Source organism: Gadus chalcogrammus, chromosome 2 (assembly GCF_026213295.1).
Source record: "Gadus chalcogrammus isolate NIFS_2021 chromosome 2, NIFS_Gcha_1.0, whole genome shotgun sequence".
Taxonomy (NCBI): Eukaryota; Metazoa; Chordata; class Actinopteri; order Gadiformes; family Gadidae; genus Gadus; species Gadus chalcogrammus.
The window spans coordinates 10,275,702-10,296,030 of NC_079413.1; the positions used below are offsets into that span (position 1 = coordinate 10,275,702).

Genomic DNA, 20,329 nt, shown 5'->3' on the forward strand with positions numbered 1-20,329 from the left:
AGCTAATAATACACACTTTATTATTATGGGGAGAGACACTGAGAGACATCCTCTTTATATAGCTCAAATGTCAGTGAGTTAAAGTGAAAAAAATTAAGCTCCGGTTCCCAGGACACCTCCTATGATGTTATTTTACGGCCAACAACTTTATTGGAGTAGGGGTACAGTTTTTAAGGAAGATACCTTTTAAAACGATTCACAGACTTTTGAGCACATTGTATTTTTTTTTTTTTTTTACAAATATAAAAGTATACAAATACATATGCATACGCTACATAAATATTTCGCAGTAGCATAAGAATACAACAGGGGTGACAGTCAAATATTTAACAATAGGTTATTCCAATAATAATTCCGAGTAACATTTGACTGTTGGGATTAGGTTTGTGTTATAATAGTTGATTATATGAGACTATATTTATTCTTTAAATGTTCAGATACAATCGTGGAACATGATGATTTGTTTATCATTTATGTATGTAAATCTTACAATATAAATTGTGCATTCGCGTTTTTCGATTCACGTTAATGTAGTTGGTGACGTCATTGTCTGGGCCTTCTTTCCCCCGCCTTACACCGGAAATGAGAAAGACCCTCACCGGAGGTTGGTATTTTTCCGCGCCATCTAGAAGGGGAAATTAAAATCGTACTGGCGGGAGTTGATGTCAACTTTCGGTTGCTGAGACCAAGTTACTATTAAAGGTATCTATACTTGGTTTCCAGGTCTAATCATGATTTATGAATACAGCGCTTGCTATGCACACGTACGCGTGCAAGTAATCATGCAGTTTCATGACTTGTAATACTACGTTCGTTTTCTGTTTACGTTTACTGGCTAGCTGATATTTTCTGAAGAAGCTCAACATTATGTTGTGGAATAATATAAATGCTGATTTATTTCGGGCTTTAAATCGATGACCCTGTTTTGTTTGTTGTGAAGGTTGATCTTGACTTTTAGCTGGCTGGTAAACATCTTGGATGATGTTTTTTTTGTTGTGTATAAATGTAAAGATCACTGACCGTAAAGTGTTAAACCTCCTGTCCTAAATAGCACTGCTAATAACACAACAGATCATAATCCTTATCGATCTTATTCGACACAAATAGCAAAATAATGTATTCTGCACGTAACGTTAGGGTGTAAAATATTCTCCATCATACCATGCGGTTCTTGGAAGCGGATTTGTTCTACCTTACACTTGGAATATAATATACAAAAACATAACACCTTAGATCGCACTACTGTTGGAATTTAATCTATAAAACTGACTGTTTTGATTATAACACTGTGAAAACTACAAACGTGTACAATCATTTTAATTAACATACTTGTTTATGATCAAATTTGGATAATTGTATAAGGGGATTTCATTTGTTAAATCAGAACATACTATTGTACTCATTATTTTGAAATATAATCCTTTTAATGTCCCTTTTATCAATTTATGCTCTCTCAGGTTCTATAATCGAAGAATGTGATCGGATAACAGTCAAATCGTGCAATACAAAAAATACGCATAGTGCAGAGTAACTATAGGGATCGCCAACTGCACATGTGTTTTTGAAGCACAATAAAGTAATATAAATGGTAAACAACTGAACACGTCAGTTGATCAGCGTTTATGTGGAGAGTGTTGAACACCTCATCCAACACTAACCTGTGATGCTGTGTACCGTTTCACTGATCGTTGTATCCCGAGAGAGGGGAGATGGTGTGCAGGCTATCGGATTATCATGTTCTGCATACCATGATTCCCATTAGAGTACACCACAGTGGCTAGGGTGGTCGCCTCCCAGCTGGAAGGTATCTCAGCATTCTACCTATTGACATTGCGTAAGATGGTTAATGAATGTATCTGAATTCACTGCTGGGATTGTGATTTTGCACCAGCTTTTTCCCAAGCGACTTCCAGTGAATTCCGATACTTTCTGGCTCGGAGTCTTGCACCCAAAACAGCAGTCAAAGCCTTTAAAAACCCTCTAGCCACATATCTCCTGCCTCCATCGTGACTTCTTCGCCACCTCCTCCTCCTCCTCCTCCTTGTAGACATGGACGGAAAGAAACGAAACGCAGGGCCGCTGGCGGGCGGTGTGTCGCAGGCCAAGCGTGGCAAGCCAGGCAGCGAGTGGGAGGACAGCCCGTCCGGGTTTGAGGAAGAGCTTTCAGCCATGATGGACGAAGCCGAGATGGACGGGGAAGAGCGGGAGGGACAGGCGGGCCACGGTGTCATACCTGTCGGTGAGTGATGGAGGGCTGCTGGGGGATGACGATATCATCGTCCCAACAGAGCGCTCACGATGAATGTCTCACCGTTTTCACGACTTTTAAACATTATGCCAATCCAGCTGAGGCAGCTCCAGTCATGGAATTTTATTTGTATAGCCCTTTATCACCGTTACAATCTCAAAGGGTTTTACAGGTCACATTTTTATGACAACCCCCCCTAACCCAAGCCCCAAGAAGAACAAGAAAAAAACCTCTTGATTAACAAGGGAATCTGCCTCCTTTCAGGAATGGTAAAGAGTTAAATGGTCGCTGGTTACACAAAGTAGTAATACAAGCAAACATTTTAAATATTAATAAAAGGTAACGTCTAATGACCAGTGAGCAGCACCCCATCACCCTAGTCGAGGTTGCGGTTCCAATTTCCCTTTTATCAATGATAATACAGAGGTGGTCAAAGTGTGTCCGAGGAAGTAATGCCCTGATTACGTTTGGATCTTTATTCTCTGTTCTGTAAGGCGAGCTGTTCTCAGCAGACATCAACCCTAAGTGGCGGAGACCCCCGGCCCCGCCACTAGACGCCAGCTCAGACACGCTGGTCTTCCAACAGATCGACCTCGACTACTACTTAGGTAAGATGGCAACACACCCAACAACACAGGAAACTGCGCACGACATAACAAGTTCTTGTTTTTGTTTTGCGTTCATTTGAGGATAGAAAAAGAGAAAATCGAGCGACTATGGTTTTGTTTTCTGTGGGAAGACTGATTGTTCCATACTTGTTAGAATACTGTCTTCAGGCTCCTACTACTGGGAGGTTGGACCAAAAATTATTGTTGGTGATCGCAGTGTGGTTAAAGAGCAAGAAAGTACCAGCACTCATTCATAGAAGTTATAATGGGCATGACCGATGCTTAATTTTGGAAGTAAACTTTATGGATGCAATCCATTTGGAACGATTAATTCTAATTACATTCTTATCCACGATCAAAGTTTCCTTAGTCACAGCCCACATGGATGTTTTTTTTCTGTTTTTATTAATTTGATTATAATCTATTGCTGTTGTCTAGGAGGCGCGGTGGCGGGAATGCCCGGCCAATCAAACAGCACCGTGCCCATCATCCGCATGTTTGGTGTGACCGACAGCGGGAACAGCGTGTGCTGCCATGTGCACGGCTTCGCTCCCTACTTCTACACGCCTGCGCCCAATGGTAAGCACTGCACTTGTGGGGAGGGTTTTTCAACATGCAGTGGGCTTCTTCTGTGATGAAAGCTTCACCCTGGCAACAATAGCATTACCATGCCCAAACACCAACCACCAGAGCAACAATACCTCCTCAATCACTGTAGCAACAAGGTCAGCACTACCACAGAAGCGAGAGTGTATATAAAGTGTTGGTATTTTTTTTCAATTACACCTGAATAACAATATTTTGTTTTATCCCTTTCTAGTTAGGCTTAGTCCTCCTAATTCCTTTAAATCAGCATGAAGAACAGTATAAGCATACATCCCTTTGTCTTTGATTCTCTACATTTCTTCCACAACACATCTTACCCAGTGTCTTTTTTGGCTCTATCTCCCTGTCTTTCCCTCTCTGGATAAAAAGGATTCACGTCTGCCCACTTGGGAGATTTCAAGAGAGAGTTGAACTCTGCTGTGCTGAAGGATTTGCGCTCGAATAAGGACAACATCTCTGTGACTGTTCTTGCTGTAGACATCACACGCAAAGAGAGTGAGTGCCACCTCAATCCATCCCGTCCCACTATCTGTTCCCCTAATATCTCATAGAATGGCTAAGCTCGGGTCTTTGTTTCCACAGGCATGTACGGTTACCATGGGAGGCACATCCAGGATTTCCTCCGGATCACCATGGCGATGCCACGCCTCATAGCGCCAGCCAAGAGGCTCCTGGAGCAGGGCATCAAGTTTGGACCTTTCGGCCAGCAGAACTATCAATCCTACGAGGCTAACATTGACTTTGAAATCAGGTGAATTTTATATGCAGTGGTCTGTCCCATCATGCATTGCCTTTTAGAGGCCAACTCTAAGGTGCGTTTCAAAAGGTTTTCCTCCCGCCATCTTTCCCACAAGTGCATTGCCTCCGCTACATTTTTTTTGTGGGAAACCCTGACATTGCTATTGCTCGTTCACTTTACCTCAAGCGGCACAGACGAGCAGCCGCAGTAAGTGGTCTAGGAGGAGACAACGAGGCGGCTGGTGACTTTCAAACATGCTTCAAGGGCATGTTCATATATTTCATGACTTTCATGCTCCTGATGTGACTACTATCCAGAGCGGTTCCTGTGTCTGATACACAGATGAATGCTAGTCATTCCAGGGCCGTTCCAGCCCCTCCTAGCTGCGTAACCTTACCTCCCTGCCACTGCTCCGTGCTAACCTCTGGTGCTGGTGTGCGTCGGTAGGTTCATGGTGGACTGCGATGTCGTGGGCTGCTGCTGGATCGAGCTCCCCAAGGGCAAATACCGAGTCCGTCAGGCCAAGGCCCCCGGGGACATGACCTCAGGGAACCCCAGCATGGTCAGTGCATCACTTTCCTCCTTCCCGGCACGGCACGTCGCAACCATTAAATCTAAATCATCCAGTCTACACCACTCACTTATCAACCCCGAGACTCCCACTGTCTCCCACAATGCCTACCTGAGCAGGGTGCTCAACTCATTAGCAACTCCTTGATTAAACCCTCTATAAAAACGTAGTTAAACCCTATAAAAACAAGAATACGCTTTGGATAAATGACTCGTTATGATTTATGACCGCCTAAATGCCCCCCTGAGTCTATCTGTGTGTGTCTCTGTGCTCGGCTCTCCCCCCAGGTGTCCTTGTGTCAGTACGAGGTGGACGTGGGCTGGACCGACCTGGTCAGCCACCCCGCTGAAGGGGAGTGGCAGCGCATCGTGCCCCTCAGGGTCCTCAGCTTCGACATAGAGTGTGCAGGAAGGAAGGGTGTGTGTGTGTCTTTTATTGGATTCAACCTAACGATCATTTAGGACGATTTCACCATCAAACAAATGGTATATTGTTTTAACTCTACTCAGGTATGCGATAGCTGGTTTGGGATGAACCTGTGCTGGTCTCGGTAGCTGCGTGTGTGGCTGGGAGGGAGGGTGGCGGGGAGCTGTTCTATCTCATTCTAGCACTAGATACTACATTTCAATCTATTTTATGAGGATATTAAATATGACTTTTTCTGTTTGGGTCAGTCCCCCTTTCTCACGGTTGACGTTGTTAATGGAGTACCCCGATATATCGTTCCAAATGGGGGTTTATCAGCACCGATAGCTGTATCTTTGGATTTTTGTTTTTAGCAAAGACCAAAATACCCTGGCTAGGTAGTGCTATCCAATAGTGCCTGAAAACCAATAAATCCCCATGTTTCGATCTGTGTTGGCACGACACTGCCCATGCCCACTGACATGGAGACTGAGCGGCACACGGATAGGATTCTGAGCAAAGAGGACATTTTAAGAAGATGGAGTTTTGGCAGTCTGATCATTTTTACAACACCCTTCAAGGAAGTGGATAGCTGTCGCTGTACTTCAATGTTGATATAGATCAGCCAGAATCAATACGTGGACAGAAAGCAGAAGTAACTAAGGCCGGTCTTTCCACTCGCCCAGGGATCTTCCCGGAGGCGGACAAGGACCCGGTCATCCAGATCGCCTCCATGGTGCAGCGGCAGGGCGAGAAGGAGCCCTTCATCCGCACCGTCTTCACCCTGCAGTCCTGCGCCAGCATCGTGGGCTCCCAGATCCTGTGCTTCACACAGGAGAAACAGCTGCTGCAGGTACATGCACACACGCTTGCATTTGGACTTATCTTGAAGGGCACCGAAGTTGAGGACTTTTGCAGGCCGCCAGAGTCATCAGATAAGCACTACGACACATAGATGTCGGTTAACTGAGAAAGAGGAAACGGGAGGTAAGATAACACAGCCCTTGGCTTGTGAGTGTTGCGTATCCATTTAATAGTTGTTCTTTTGCGTTCGTAGAGCTGGGCGGAGTTTGTAAGGACCACCGACCCTGACATCGTCACCGGCTACAACATCCAGAACTTTGACTTCCCCTACCTGCTCAACAGGGCAGCGAACCTGAAGGTGATACCCACAATTATGTTTTGGATTCATTTTTGGTATTCTAAACTTCTCACTGCGGTTTAAACTGTTCAATCAGATGACGTTTTAGTATTTTCTGTATTATTTTCTAGTTCAAAAGATTTTCATGAGCGTTCTAAATCTAGACCGGCAAAACGTCAATATTCCCAGTCTCTGTCAACGGCAAACTTCCTATTTTCTAATGCATCGTCTGTGACCCCCCCTTCTCCCTGCAGGTAAACCTGTTCCCCTACCTGGGCAGGATACAAGGCATCAAGTCGGTCCTGAGAGACTCTAACTTCCAGAGCAAGCAGATGGGCCGGCGGGAGAACAAGATCATGAACATGGAGGGCCGGGTTCAGTTCGACCTGCTGCAGGTCAGCGCGGCCACCTTTCCAGTCTCAATCGGTTGATTTGTTGAGTATTGCTTCAGAAATGTTACGATTATTCTAAATGAAATTTTCATTTTCCTTGGTTGCGCAAAAGTATGCAAATCTAAATTTGGGCAGTCTATAAATAACTTGTGTATGGTTATTTTTAGGCTAAACAATTGCATCTATCTATTATTCGAATAAGAGAATATAATCAATAGATGAGTTGACAATGAATGGATTGTTAATTACAGCTCTAGTTCCTTTGGATTTGGATCGGTTTCTCCTCTCAGGTGCTCCTCAGGGACTACAAGTTGCGCTCGTACACGCTCAACGCCGTCAGCTACCACTTCCTGCAGGAGCAGAAGGAGGACGTGCAGCACTCCATCATAACTGATCTGCAGGTAGGAGGACAACCGTGCCCTGACCCTGTCCTCACCCTACCCTAACCCTTAAAACCCCCACAAACACCCCCCAAACCCCACTCAAACTACCACCCCCACCCTTACTTGCACTCCCATTCATACAACAACCCCAACCATCACCCTAACCCCTCCAAACCACCCCCCCTAACAACCACCCTGACCTTCACCATGGACCTGCCCTAACCCCACCCCGACCATCAACCTTACACTGGCCTTACCCCACTCCTTACACACAAACTTCAATAGTGCAAAACGACACAAATAAATAAATGAAACCATATCTCTTTCTTGGTTTAAATTCCCCCCCCAGAACGGTAACGAGCAGACCCGGCGGCGTCTGGCTGTCTACTGTCTGAAGGACGCCTACCTGCCACTGCGGCTGCTGCAGAAGCTCATGTGCGTCATCAACTACATGGAGATGGCCAGGGTGACGGGCGTCCCCCTCACCTACCTGCTCTCCAGGGGCCAGCAGATCAAGGTGGTCTCCCAGCTGCTGCGACAGGTGAGGGGCCGACGGCTGTTTGAATATCGTGTGCCGGGATGTAAAGATAATTAGTCGATTTCAACATTTCATTGAGGCCGTCGTCTCAATAACGACAGTTTTAAAGCCCTTGTGGTGTCGTGAATTTGGGAAAATCCTTTGCGCGGGGATTTGGCTTCAAAATCCTTTTCATGCCAGAAAAAGGAAACGTGTGTGAATGGTTTTGCGTCTCATCTGCACTTCCTTTGTGTTGGGTATTTATTTGTTTTACATTTGTTCATTTGCTAAATTATTTGAAGTTCTATCATGTATGTTTGTTAGGCCATGAAGCAGGACTTGGTGATGCCTGTCGTGAAATCACAAGGTGGAGAAGACTACACTGGAGCAACTGTAATTGAGCCAGAAAAAGGGTATGGAAATGTTAACAAAAAAAAGCTGCCCCATTCTGAATACAGTAGATGGAGTGCATAGCTTGAATGCCCTTTCACATAACGTTTCCAATTCATAACGCCCCCATCTGGACTGTTGTAGGTACTACAGTGTTCCCATCGCCACCCTGGATTTCTCCTCTCTGTATCCGTCCATCATGATGGCTCACAACCTCTGCTACACCACGCTGCTCCAGAGGGGCAGTGCAGAGAAGCTAGGGTAAGCAGTAGTTTCTACCGCTATACTGGTCTTCTTGTTTTGAAGGCTGCTTTAGAAGTCCAACCTGCCCTGCCTTCCTTTGCCTCAAAATAATGGAATGAAAATTCTCAGTCACTTCCAATTTCCTTTTTGTAAACTGAACAACTCCCTTTATTAGTTAACACCTTGAAAGGAATTGTTAGCCTTAACCGAAAAAAGACAGAAAAGCAACTTCACTATTCAGCTACAGATACCGGGGGAAGCGTAATATCAAAATGCAAGTGCTCCCGCTATATCAATAGTACAAATACAAGTTATTTACAAGTATGAAAACAAATTAGATTAAGAGTTTGTATTCAGTATTTGACCGTCAGAGGTTTCATGTATTTAATTTTGGTTTTTGGTAGTCAAACTGTGTTGTTGTGTTGAGCTCTGGTAGTTTAAAGGCATTAGTTTGTTACCTTTGTGGTCTGTGTCTCCTCAGCCTGTCTCCGGAGGACTTCATCAAGACTCCAACAGGGGACCAGTTTGTGAAGAGCTCTGTGAGGAAAGGACTGCTGCCAGAGATCCTAGAGAACCTGCTGTCTGCCAGGAAGAAGTACGTTGGGAAGGAAACCTTGCAAAAAAGTACTGGGATCGAGCCCAATGTCTGCCTCCAGTGTAAATTCAGATACATCATTACTCAGGCGCAGGTCATAGGAAATTGACACGGTCAGACTGCAGATTAGGTTGCAGGCATCAGAGACGAACCCAGAACTATTTGGCTTGAGGTCACATTTGATCCCCCTAGGTGTGTGTTTGTGTGTGTGTGCCTGCCTAAACCATTGGCTCTACATTGCTGCAACTGACCATCAGTTTCATGTCCGTTTTCATTGTTAATTGAATAATCATTTAGTCTATAGAATGTAAAATGCCCATTCACAAGTTACTAGAGTATGTTATTTTTTTGTTTGGTTTGCATGAAGGGCATCCAAAAACCAATATACATCTAAGGATCTTGAATGGGGAAAGAAATGTTTTCCTACTTTTATTAACTATTTGTAAATGTGTAGGGCGAAGACGGAGCTGAAGAATGAAACGGACCCCTTCAAGAAGCAGGTGCTGGATGGCCGCCAGCTGGCACTGAAGATCAGCGCTAACTCTGTGTACGGATTCACAGGCGCGCAGGTCGGCAAACTGCCCTGTCTCGAGATATCCCAGGTGAGCTCAGGTCAAAGGTTGCAACGTTGGGGGACAGCTCAATTCATTTCATCGCCAGATTACGTCACAGTTTGAGAATAGCTAATGTTTGATTGGTGTCGGACAGACTTTTTTGGTTTCGATCGGTGGTTTCAGAAGTAGTTATTTTTATTTTTTTTAATGGTGTTCCTGGTTTGTTCGGTGTAATTAATTATTTTGTTTTAATTTTTGAGTGAATATTTCACTAATAAATAGTGCTTTGAGTAATTTTTTAAAACAAAATATGATTTATAATTACATATTACTTATTATTGAATAGAAATACACATACAAGATTAGAAAAATATATATATATTTATAACTGCATCATTTTACTGCCTTATGAACCCTTATGAACCTCTGTTCTACCATCTCTGTGGGGTCAAGAGCGTCACCGGCTTCGGAAGACAGATGATTGAAAAGACCAAGCAGCTGGTGGAGTCCAAGTACACGGTAGCCAACGGCTACACAGCAGATGCTAAGGTAGGAGGGGAAGAGGGATCGCTAACTATGCTAAGCCTGTGATGATTCAAAATAACCCAGAATTCAACCTGGTCCATCTGGGGGATGTCTGTGTTTTCTCTTGCTGATTTTATGACGGCATTAATAAACGTAAAGATTCAGACTTAGACCACAATTTATTGTATTATATTGTGTATAAATAATGATGATGATAATAATAAAATAAAAAAATATATAATAAAATAAAAATATATAATAATAATATTAAAATAATTTTGTTGATGAGATGCTTGTATCGAACGTTGCGTCTGTGTTTAGGTGATTTATGGGGACACAGACTCGGTGATGGTGAAGCTGGGCGTAGAGCGGGTGGACCAGGCCATGGAGTTGGGCAGGGAAGCAGCAGAGTGGGTGTCCTCACACTTCACCCCCCCCATCCGGCTGGAGTTTGAGAAGGTACCACAAAGAATTATCTAATTATAACTCAAATGAATCTTGAATGCAGACCCCTGTATGAGCTCTGTGATTGCTCCACCTCAGGTGTACTATCCATACCTGCTGATCAACAAGAAGCGCTATGCCGGCCTCTACTTTTCGTCCAGTGCTCACACGCACGAGAAGATGGACTGCAAGGGCATTGAGACCGTCAGAAGAGACAACTGCCCCCTGGTGGCCAACCTAATAAACACATGCCTGCAGAACATCCTCATTGAACGGTAAGGTCAAATATGGACATAATTCCAATTTACACCCCTGTGTTATACCTCATTCTGTGATTTTATGATATCAGTACTATATATAGTAAGTGATTTATAGTTTGTTCAGGAGATCTTTTTTTAGGTTTTATTTAGGGCTGTCAGTTAAACGTGTTATTAACGGCGTTAACACAAACCAATTTTAACGGCGTTAATTTTTTTTATCGCGCGATTAACGAAAATTCATATTTAAAAAAAAAAAAAAGGGATATTCAGCATAGAAAAAAGATTTGCGATTAATCGCGATTAATCTGAGTTAACTATGACATTAATGCGATTAATCACGATTAAATATATTTTAATCGCTTGACGGCCCTAGTTTTATTCCTTTACATACATACTGACCAGGAGTACATGTGATGAAATATAGTTTGCGTGTAGTTAGTAGTTGTACAACACTATGGTCAAAAGTTTGACACTTAAATGTGACTTAACTGTGTTCTAGTATGGTAGTGTTGAGTTCAATCAAGCGTTGCCTTTATCTCTTTAGAATGAGTCCTGAAAACAAAGTGTGGACGCTAACGTGTGGTGTGTGCTGCGTGTTTCTTGCAGTGACCCCCAGGGGGCGGTAGCGCATGCCAAGGAGGTGATCTCGGACCTGCTGTGTAACCGCATCGACATCAGCCAGCTGGTCATCACCAAGGAGCTGACCCGCACTGCCCAGGAGTACGCCGGCAAGCAGGCTCACGTGGAGCTGGCAGAAAGGTACTAGCGTTGTAGGCTTATATTTAAACGAGCCAAAAGGGACCTCACATTGTAGTTTTATATGGAAATGAGACAGAATGGTCCTGTTGTAGGTTTATATGGAAATGAGACAGAAACGTCCTCATGTTGAAATGAGACCGAAAGTTCCTGTTGTAGTTTTATATGGAAATGAGACAGAAAGGTCCTCAAATTCAAAGTTGTATTGGTCACTATTGCGAAAATAACGTTTTACATAGTGAAATTAAAAAGGGGGTCACCACTCTGTCATTCATTGTGCAAATTACTGGAAACTGAATAAATAATAGATGATAGTAATTTAAAAACAGACCTCCCTTAAGGAGTTGATGCTATAAAAACGGTCCTTATTTTATTTTTTTGTAATTACATATTGAAATGACACAGAAAGGTCCTGTTGTAGTTTTATATTTAAATGAGACAGTAAGGTCCTCGCCTTGTATTAGATATAAAACTGCAGCAGCATGCCATGCATCAAAAGTCCCCGCTTGCCTATGCCTATTATTTTTGTATCTTATTATTCAGGATGAGGAAGAGAGACGCAGGAAGTGCACCAAACCTGGGAGACCGAGTTCCTTATGTCATCATTAAAGCGGCGAAGGGTGTAGCGGCATACATGAAGTCAGAGGTATAGATTGTATAGAACATATATAACGCACAATACTTATATTGTTTAACCTGGTGCCTATTCATATCCCTTTTGGACAAAATGTTCTCCTTGTACCAAATTGATCAAGTGTATGTATCTGCATGTATTTACCTGTATGTCAATTGTGGCACCCATTGCACTCCTGATCATCCCTGGAAGAAGGGATCCCCTACTATGCGTTTCTTCTCAAGATTTCTTCCTTGCTAATTTCAAGGGAGTTTTTTCTTGCCCTTAAGGGGGCTTGGGTAAAGGGGGGTGTCCTAAATATTTGGCCTGTTAAGCCCTTTGAGACTGTAATGGTGATTAAGGGCTATACAAATACAATTGAATTGAATTAAGAGAGGAAGAAATGCTGGGTTGATCTCCAATCCTCTTCTTACTAACCAAAAGTCCCACTCGATATGTTTGCTCCAATCCTTTTTAACAATGGTTTTTAATATGTTCAGTCTTTTAGAGAGCTGTATCGCCCCATAGTTATAGACCCTGTTGTGTTGTCTGTTCCTATGACCTTGGTAAACTCTTCCATCACCATTGTCATGCCAGGACCCCATCTTCGTGCTGGAGAACAACATTCCCATCGACACCCAGTATTACCTGGAGCAGCAGCTGTCCAAGCCTCTGCTCAGGATATTTGAGCCCATTCTGGGAGAGAGCAAGGCAGAGAGCATCCTGCTCAGTGAGTGAGCACACACACACACACATATTTTCAATAATCTATTTGGCAAAAATAAATGAAAAATATATAAGTGATTCCCAAACACTGACATTAGGCAACAAGCAAGGGCTGAGTGGAGTGCCAGTGCCCCTTTATACACATGTACTTTATAACTGCAGGAAGCCCATGGCCAGTGGGAAACGGGAAATACAAAGTCAGCAACGCTGCTTATGTTCTGCAAAGTTATGATGGCGTGCACAAAGCATTATATACATTTTCAATTATCTATGTTTTCAATTATCGTACATTCAAGAATACAATCCCAGCTACAATGGTATGTACCAGTGGTACCTAACCTTGTACCAGTAGTACATACCACAAATAACTTTGTACCAGTAGTGCATACCACAGGTCGTAAAACCCCATTATACAACCTCAATCGGGACAGTGGGGGGCATCCTCTAGTGTCCTCTAGTGTAAATCAAAAGGTTTGTTTGATTCCAGAGGGGGACCACACACGCTGTAAGACTGTGCTGACCTCCAGGGTGGGTGGTCTGATGGCGTTCGCCCAGAAGAGAAGCACCTGTATCGGCTGCAAGGCTGTTCTCAAGACGGACGGTTGGTTACCCATTCGCTCTGACAACTGTTGCCCTTCACATTCTTTGGAAAGCTCCTTATCTTTGCATGAACTGCTATTACTAATACGTAGTAGATATTCGTTTATAAAGATTGATTAATTTAGTGTGATACACGGCTTGCATCAATTGAATGCACTTCTCTGCTAACTGGCTAGAGTTTGTCTGTGAATCTGCCTTTGTCACAGCAACCTGTTACTGTCTCTGCAGCTGCGGTGTGTGATTACTGCAAGCAGAAAGAGTCAGAACTTTACCAAAAGGAGGTAAGTTTCAGATCAAATTGTAATCTAGTCAGAACCTCTGGTTTTATAATGCCATTTAGATCGGATGGCTTGTTACAGGGCTAACACCTTGCATAAGAATATTTCCTTTTGGTTCCTAATCAAAACAGGATGTTGTGAGGGCCCAATAACCACATGGCACAATGTTGTTTATTTCTCTTTTTGTTCCAAGTTTTATTTGGCAGGGGATACTGTCACTAGCTAAGCCTGTTGCTAGCTAACACTTAAGCTTGTGTTCTGCAGATCTTCCACATGAGGACGTTGGAGGAGCGTTTCTCTCGTCTCTGGACTCAGTGTCAGCGTTGCCAGGGTTCTCTCCACGAGGACGTTCTTTGTACCAGGTACTCCTCAAACATATATATTCTGTACCAGGAGTATATAGTTCTCTACGTCTATACTAGACTATTCATTCATTTTGCAGATATCTTTTATATTTAATTAAATGATGGGTATATCTGGAAGAGAGAAACAGGAAAGTGGGGTAAAGAACAGTTGGAATATAGCAACCTTGACCTAGGTGACTTCAAGGTATTTTGCCTATAGTTAATTCAGATGTTCATTACAAAACGACTTGCAGTAATTCAATCTCCTATGGGAAAAGAAAAGGGGTTTTAGGGCATCTCGCTCAACGCTACTAGGCTACAGATTATTGGGGATCAAACCTGGTAACTTTGGCAGAGAGACCTGGCTCGCTAGCAGCCTAGCCCTACTAACACTATACCTGCCCCAAAGGACTTAAATACATAAGAGTAGAGAGGCAGTAGTAATGGCCAATGAAGTACATCTTCCGATGTCAGCCAAAATGTGTATTAGTAGTCATTAATCTCCATATTTGACCTGGGTTTTGTACTTTTTCATTAAAAGCACATTTATCCCATGAAGCATGCTTGCATACAAAGAACTACTGCTGTTAATGCCATGATGAATATGATCAGTCTATAGCAACATTGGTATTGGCCATTTACATTTCATGTAGGTGCAGCAAATCATTAAGTTTGCAACTGATGTTTTCCCGTTGCCTGTTCCCCAGCCGAGACTGTCCCATCTTTTACATGAGGAAGAAGGTGCAGAAGGATCTGGACGACCAGGGCAACCTGGTGGATCGTTTCGGCTGGTGAATGCACACCCGTTGCTTTGTTTGTATAAAATGCACTGTATTTTACTTTAATAATGGTTTTGTATTGGGAAGTGAATAATAAATATTTCAGGTAAAATTGTGTTGCTTTTTTTTTTATTGTGGTTCATGTGCTAGCTTTTGATAAGGGGGTCCTTAATCCCCTGGGGCATTGTTATTAATTAATAGGTCTTAAGTTAACTCTTCTGGGATTCTTTCAGAGATAGAATCTGAGTCAATCTAAATTTGAGCTGGTCAAGCTGATACCATATAGGGTTTTCGAGCAGTAACTTCACAAATTAGACAAGCTCAAGAGGAATGGGGTGTTTCACTCTCAAATGGCTGAAGGTGGGGTTCTGTAGTGTAATTGTCAAATAAGATCCAAGCACCAATTAACAGACCGGCTTCAACATCCTATTTTAAGGCAATCCCAAATGGTTGCCATGTTTGAAGAATCAAAAAAGGTGTTAGCGAACAAACTTTATTAAAGAATATCAATGTACATTTGTTTACAAACTGTCCTTCAGCATTGTCATGTATTTAGAACTATATAGATGAGCCCTGGCGGTGATCATAATGACAGTGAGAACTGACTGACCACCTTCAAACAAATTAATTCCCCCAAAATGAACTTGTCAGATAAAGACACACTGAACAGCTTATGTTCATTTTTAACTGGGCAAATGGGAACTGTTACATTTGTTATTTTTTTTAATGTCTACAATTTTGGCCCTATTACGTAGTAAAATAACTGAGGTAGTCAAATCACCAATCAATTCTAAAAACGAAACCCCTATAAATCTTAGAAAATATAATTAAAGGCCTAATTTGTTATACCGTATCCCTATTGAGTACATTTTTAACCTGCCCTGTTCATTGTTACGTCTCCTTCATAGACGCTAATGAGCATTTTGAAAGAAACTACTGGCCGTTATCCTAAAAAAACTCGAAGCATAAAAGGGGAAGTCCAGCCAAAACAAATTGGCTGGCAAACAAATTACTGAGCCAGCTGGAAAATATGTGAACACCACAGATTTGTCTTATCTTACAAATGGTTCACCAGATATTGGCGTCACTTCCCTGAATTTACACTTCAGCATGATCTACGGAAGGTTTCTCGTTAAAAAGACAGCACATCTTCCCAATACAAGAAAAAAATAAAAAGCGGTTTAGATTGTAAGTGTGTCAATAATGTAATTTGGTCATGTGGACAGGTGACAGGAATTGTTGGGTATACAGGAAGTTGTGTATTTCTGTAGGAGTCTGAATCACCATACAGAAGTATGATGAACAGAATAATGACTCACTGTATAAAACGGCAAGCTGTTCTTCAGTGGGAGGTGGCAAAAAAAAAAGAAAAAGTAAATAAAGTGCACCAAGGAGGGACACTGAAACTCTAGTTTGAGGCTAAAATATAAACTGTTAATGTAACAGTCTCCCACATACTGTGAGAACACTTGCTATGAACTGTAAATAAAAAAATACATTCCAACTGTCCAAAAAAAGAAAGTATAAAGTAACCAAGAGCTCTATGGTTTCACAGCATTGAGGACTCTGGAGTGAAGTAGGGGGGTGGTGGTGACACTGGGGTGGTGGGTGGGTGGCGACGCATCATGGCTACCTTTGTCAATAGTCGCCAAGGTGGGCCTTGACAACGAGATGGTGGGATGGGGGATGGTCGACTTGGGACTAAAAATGGCTTAGAGCGCTATAGTATGTGACATCTTCTCTGAGTGCTCTTCTTGCTCTTCTTGTTGCTGCGGTGCGTCTCCTTGTAGCGCCGGATCTCCCTCACCAGGGAGTAGAAGGCCTCCTCCACACCCTAACACACACACACACACACACAAAATGTTTAGAGATAAAAAATATATATTACACAATTTTTACTTTGTGTTCATTACTACTACAGAGTTGACCCTCATTCAATGAAAATCAAGTACAAGCGCTTCTCACGATATTCGAAATACTCCTATTATACACTCGCTTTCAAGGTACACAGTCTTTATCAGTTGATGGAGTTTTCTGTACCATTTTATTTTGATTGCCTTTACACAGACTGACCCATGCTAATGTCTTTGCTGTTAACCAACCATAATGGATGAAAGTCAAGCAATATCAAATCATTCATGGGTGACTGTGGTAGAAGCGGGATAAACTACTGGGGAAAATAAAGTAGGGTGATGTGGAAAAGGAGCAGCGGTTGCTCACTACCACCTGGGAGCAACCTTGTAATTTGCTCATCTAATGAGGCCCAGAATGTCAGGTCGTCAAAAAAGTCTACCTGTTTAGAAGCCTAAACAGGTAGACTGTGTTACTCTGGGTTAGCACCCCAAAATCTTTGGCAGGGAAGCCTGTCTCAAGGCGTAGCTTGAGTGCTATATCCACCTGTCTGGTCTTGGCGGAGGTCTCCACGAAGGGCACTCCGTAGCTGCGAGCTAGCTCCTGGGCCTGCCGTGACTCCACGCTTCGGGTCCCCAGGTCGCTCTTATTGCCCACAAGCACCATGGGAACGCTGTCGCTGTCCTTCACCCTGTTGATCTGCTCCCTGCAGAGTGTCAGAGTTATTTAGGAGACGTTTTGCAATTTATTTTCATGCTCAAAGATGCCTGCAGGTACACTGTGGCCAAGGGTTTCGAACGCAGAACCTTTTGGCTTCTAGACCCAACACCCTGGACAATTGGTTTCCAACCTGCTGGGGCCTGAGACTTATTTTCTGAAAGGGAACAGTATAGCTGTATTTAGCTGTGTATATATATGAGCCAGTCTGCTCTTATATACAGTACCTTTTAGACCCATCGTTTTTCTTCACCATCATCAAATATCTATAGCTTTTGATAATGAGTCATCTGCCTCCGAAAACCCCATATGCAGTCCTGCTTCCAAGATTGGGAAACACTGCTGCATGAGAACATCCTGCCAGATCCCAGCCGTCCAGTCCATCCTCGTACCTGTACAGGTGGACGTCCTCGAAGGACTTGCTGTTGTTGATGGCGAACACGCAAAGGAAGCCCTCCCCCGTCCTCATGTACTGGTCGCGCATGGCGCTGTATTCCTCCTGGCCCGCTGTGTCCAGAATGTCCAGCAGGCACGTCTCACCGTCGATCACCACCTGCTTCCGGTAAGAGTCCTACAAAATAATGCCCCATCCCCACCCCATTACCATCAGAGTAGCCCTTAGACACAGAACAGACATTTTTCGTCTTGAATAGTCGCATTTGGACTTCCTGCATCAGAGATAGTGAGGGTTGTCACTTCAGATGTTGCTGAATAAGTGATTCAGAGACATCTGGTGCTTTCTATGAACAGAGCTCCTGCCAATACGGTCAGTGGTCTAGCGCTTCAATTTAACCCCCCCAAAAACCAAGTTGGTTGAGTTTGATTATGAAAAGTACATTTAGATTCATAATGTAGCCATAAGGATTTTTTTTGACGATAGATAGATGGAAAAACAATGACTCTTTACTGACGTAGTAGCCCCAAAGTTTGCTAGTGGACATAAATTGCAGTTGGCGCTAGTAAGGTGTCAACATGCAAGTGTTCCTGTGTGAATGTCTCCCTCTTGTTAAATGCCTCTTTCTCACCTCGATAGTGGGATCATATTCGTCTACGAAGTGATTCTGGATGAGTTGTATGGTCAAAGCACTCTTGCCTACACCTCCGGCTCCAACCACCACCAGCTTGTACTCGGTCATACCTAGGAGTTTGGCAAATAATAACACTTTTATGACTTTAATTTGAACATTGACTGTAATGGTGGTGCAACGAGCACAAATTGACCCCCTGTTGCGTTAACATGGCCGTGCAGAGATTTAAGTCTGGTCAGGAAACTGCTTCCAAGTTTTAAGCAGATAACCTATAGTAAAGTAACGACTGCTTATTTCAAAACACGTACAAATATGCCATCTGTCTTACCTTTGATGTGGCTGGTCAAATTCAGTTAACGAAAATATTGATTAAGTTGAATTCGCGAAGGACTAAATTAGATTAGTTAGCTCGCTACATAGCCTGTAAGGATCTTATCGTTTAAAATCATAGAGATCACTTCCTTTATCTAAGGAAAATTGTAAATCAAGCAAGCGTCGTTATGCAAGGTTGCAAACAAAGTAAAACTACACGTTTGATAAGAAAAGTGGGAACTCCTATTTAGCCTCCATTGTGGTTCATTATTGTAGGAAGGATATCGCTGTAATCTCTCTTAATAAATAGCCAATGGAAATCTAGCAAAATAGACAGACGTTGTAACCGTGCAGTCGAAGTTGAGCTTCGGTTCACAAATTCGACCAGGTCCCGCCTTTAGACATTGATGCTGTCCAATAGTAAACGTGTATATCGCCTCTTGGGCGTGTCTGAAAGAAAATAGGGAAACCATCCAAATCTGAGGCATTAGGAGCCACGCCCAACATATTTGACATTTATACGCCTTAACCAATCAAATTAAGTGCAGGTGTGACGTTGTGGCAATAGGGCATTTTGATATGATTGGCTGTGAAAAGATTATGACAACATCGTTGCAATAAGTTACGTTATTATGTGCCCAAACCCCGTTCCATCAGCTCGTATGGCTGTCAAATTGTCCTACAGAGAAAGACGTGTTTAGCACATTGCTTCAAATGTGGGCATGGTAAATTTTTGTTGCTGTTTCTTGAAATACACTGATAATTCTGTTCTTTATGTTCATTATTGCTTATTTTTTATCCTATTTTATCAGTTAATTAGTTGAACATCCAAAAGTATCAAAAAGCTTTCTATATGCAATTGTATCTACATTGGTGTTTCTGGTGCATTTTCTGTGTACAGGCAACAAACACGCACGCACGCACGCACGCACGCACACACACACACACACACACACACACAATGAACAAACGTCCATTCATACACAAATAAAACAGACATCTCAATCTCCTTCGCCCCACATGCACTTGCTTATTATCATACATGCCTTTTTTGTGTGTGGTTGTATGTTTGTTTTTTTGTGGTGTGTGTGTGTCTGTTCGTGACGTTCGCTCCTGTTTCTCCTTCACTCTCCCACCGAGTACATCTGCTCTCCCATCTAATCTTTGCCTAAAATCACATAGATAATCCTGCATCCATCTGCCATGGGAGAGAGAAATGGAGGCTAGATGGCGAGAGAGAGGGACAGAGAGAGAGGTTTACTTTTCAATGTGCTTGCTGTAAGTCTTGTGTGAGTATTTTCTTGCTAATGGTGTCATGACAAAATAATGGATGATTTATTTTCAAATTCACAAATATTTATACTTTATTATACACAAGGATGTGCCACATATGCATCTTTTAAATACAGTCATTTTTTTCTCATCACTTTTTTAGTGTGTTTAAATATCTATATTTATTTAATTATTTTACACAGATTCCCCACACAGGTAAAGCATACATCTCGTCAAGACAGTGGAAGAAGGAAGAACAGAGAGAACAGAATCTTTTTTTGAAGTACACCGTTACGACATTTAGAAACATACAATTGGCAATCATCTCTATAACGTGTCGAACGAAAATATTGATTTGATCCACTTTCAAAACCACCATATCTTGACGTAACACACACACTCACACAATTCACATACAATCACACACACATT

General features: G+C 42.7%; 3 protein-coding genes across 3 annotated transcripts in view; 1 reads left to right on the forward strand and 2 right to left on the reverse strand.

Moving 5' to 3' along the window:
* The first annotated feature begins 584 nt into the window (after window positions 1-584).
* Window positions 585-16,068, forward strand: pold1 (polymerase (DNA directed), delta 1, catalytic subunit). Its single transcript, XM_056579855.1, has 27 exons — window positions 585-702; window positions 2,048-2,239; window positions 2,743-2,856; window positions 3,295-3,435; window positions 3,832-3,957; window positions 4,045-4,213; window positions 4,649-4,763; window positions 5,060-5,189; window positions 5,864-6,030; window positions 6,235-6,339; window positions 6,573-6,713; window positions 7,001-7,111; window positions 7,443-7,634; window positions 7,935-8,023; window positions 8,145-8,261; window positions 8,725-8,838; window positions 9,293-9,440; window positions 9,846-9,941; window positions 10,239-10,376; window positions 10,461-10,636; window positions 11,228-11,380; window positions 11,921-12,023; window positions 12,588-12,720; window positions 13,204-13,317; window positions 13,545-13,597; window positions 13,859-13,956; window positions 14,646-16,068. Exons 2-27 carry the CDS (start codon window positions 2,050-2,052, stop codon window positions 14,731-14,733), a joined length of 3,321 nt encoding a protein of 1,106 aa, XP_056435830.1. The 5' UTR covers window positions 585-702; window positions 2,048-2,049; the 3' UTR covers window positions 14,734-16,068.
* A 228-nt stretch (window positions 16,069-16,296) lies between these two features.
* Window positions 16,297-18,937, reverse strand: zgc:55558 (GTPase KRas). Its single transcript, XM_056579868.1, has 5 exons — window positions 18,642-18,937; window positions 18,311-18,423; window positions 17,678-17,856; window positions 17,115-17,274; window positions 16,297-16,551 (listed from the first exon to the last, which is right to left on the reverse strand). The coding sequence occupies exons 2-5, from the start codon at window positions 18,419-18,421 to the stop codon at window positions 16,438-16,440; spliced, it is 564 nt and encodes a 187-aa protein (XP_056435843.1). The 5' UTR covers window positions 18,422-18,423; window positions 18,642-18,937; the 3' UTR covers window positions 16,297-16,437.
* A 341-nt stretch (window positions 18,938-19,278) lies between these two features.
* Window positions 19,279-20,329, reverse strand: part of slc17a7a (solute carrier family 17 member 7a) — a 19,974-nt gene continuing 18,923 nt past the window's right edge. Inside the window, exon 14 of the mRNA XM_056609070.1 lies at window positions 19,279-19,304. Within this exon, the coding sequence (XP_056465045.1) occupies window positions 19,279-19,304 (26 nt within the window). The remainder of the gene's footprint in view (window positions 19,305-20,329) is intronic.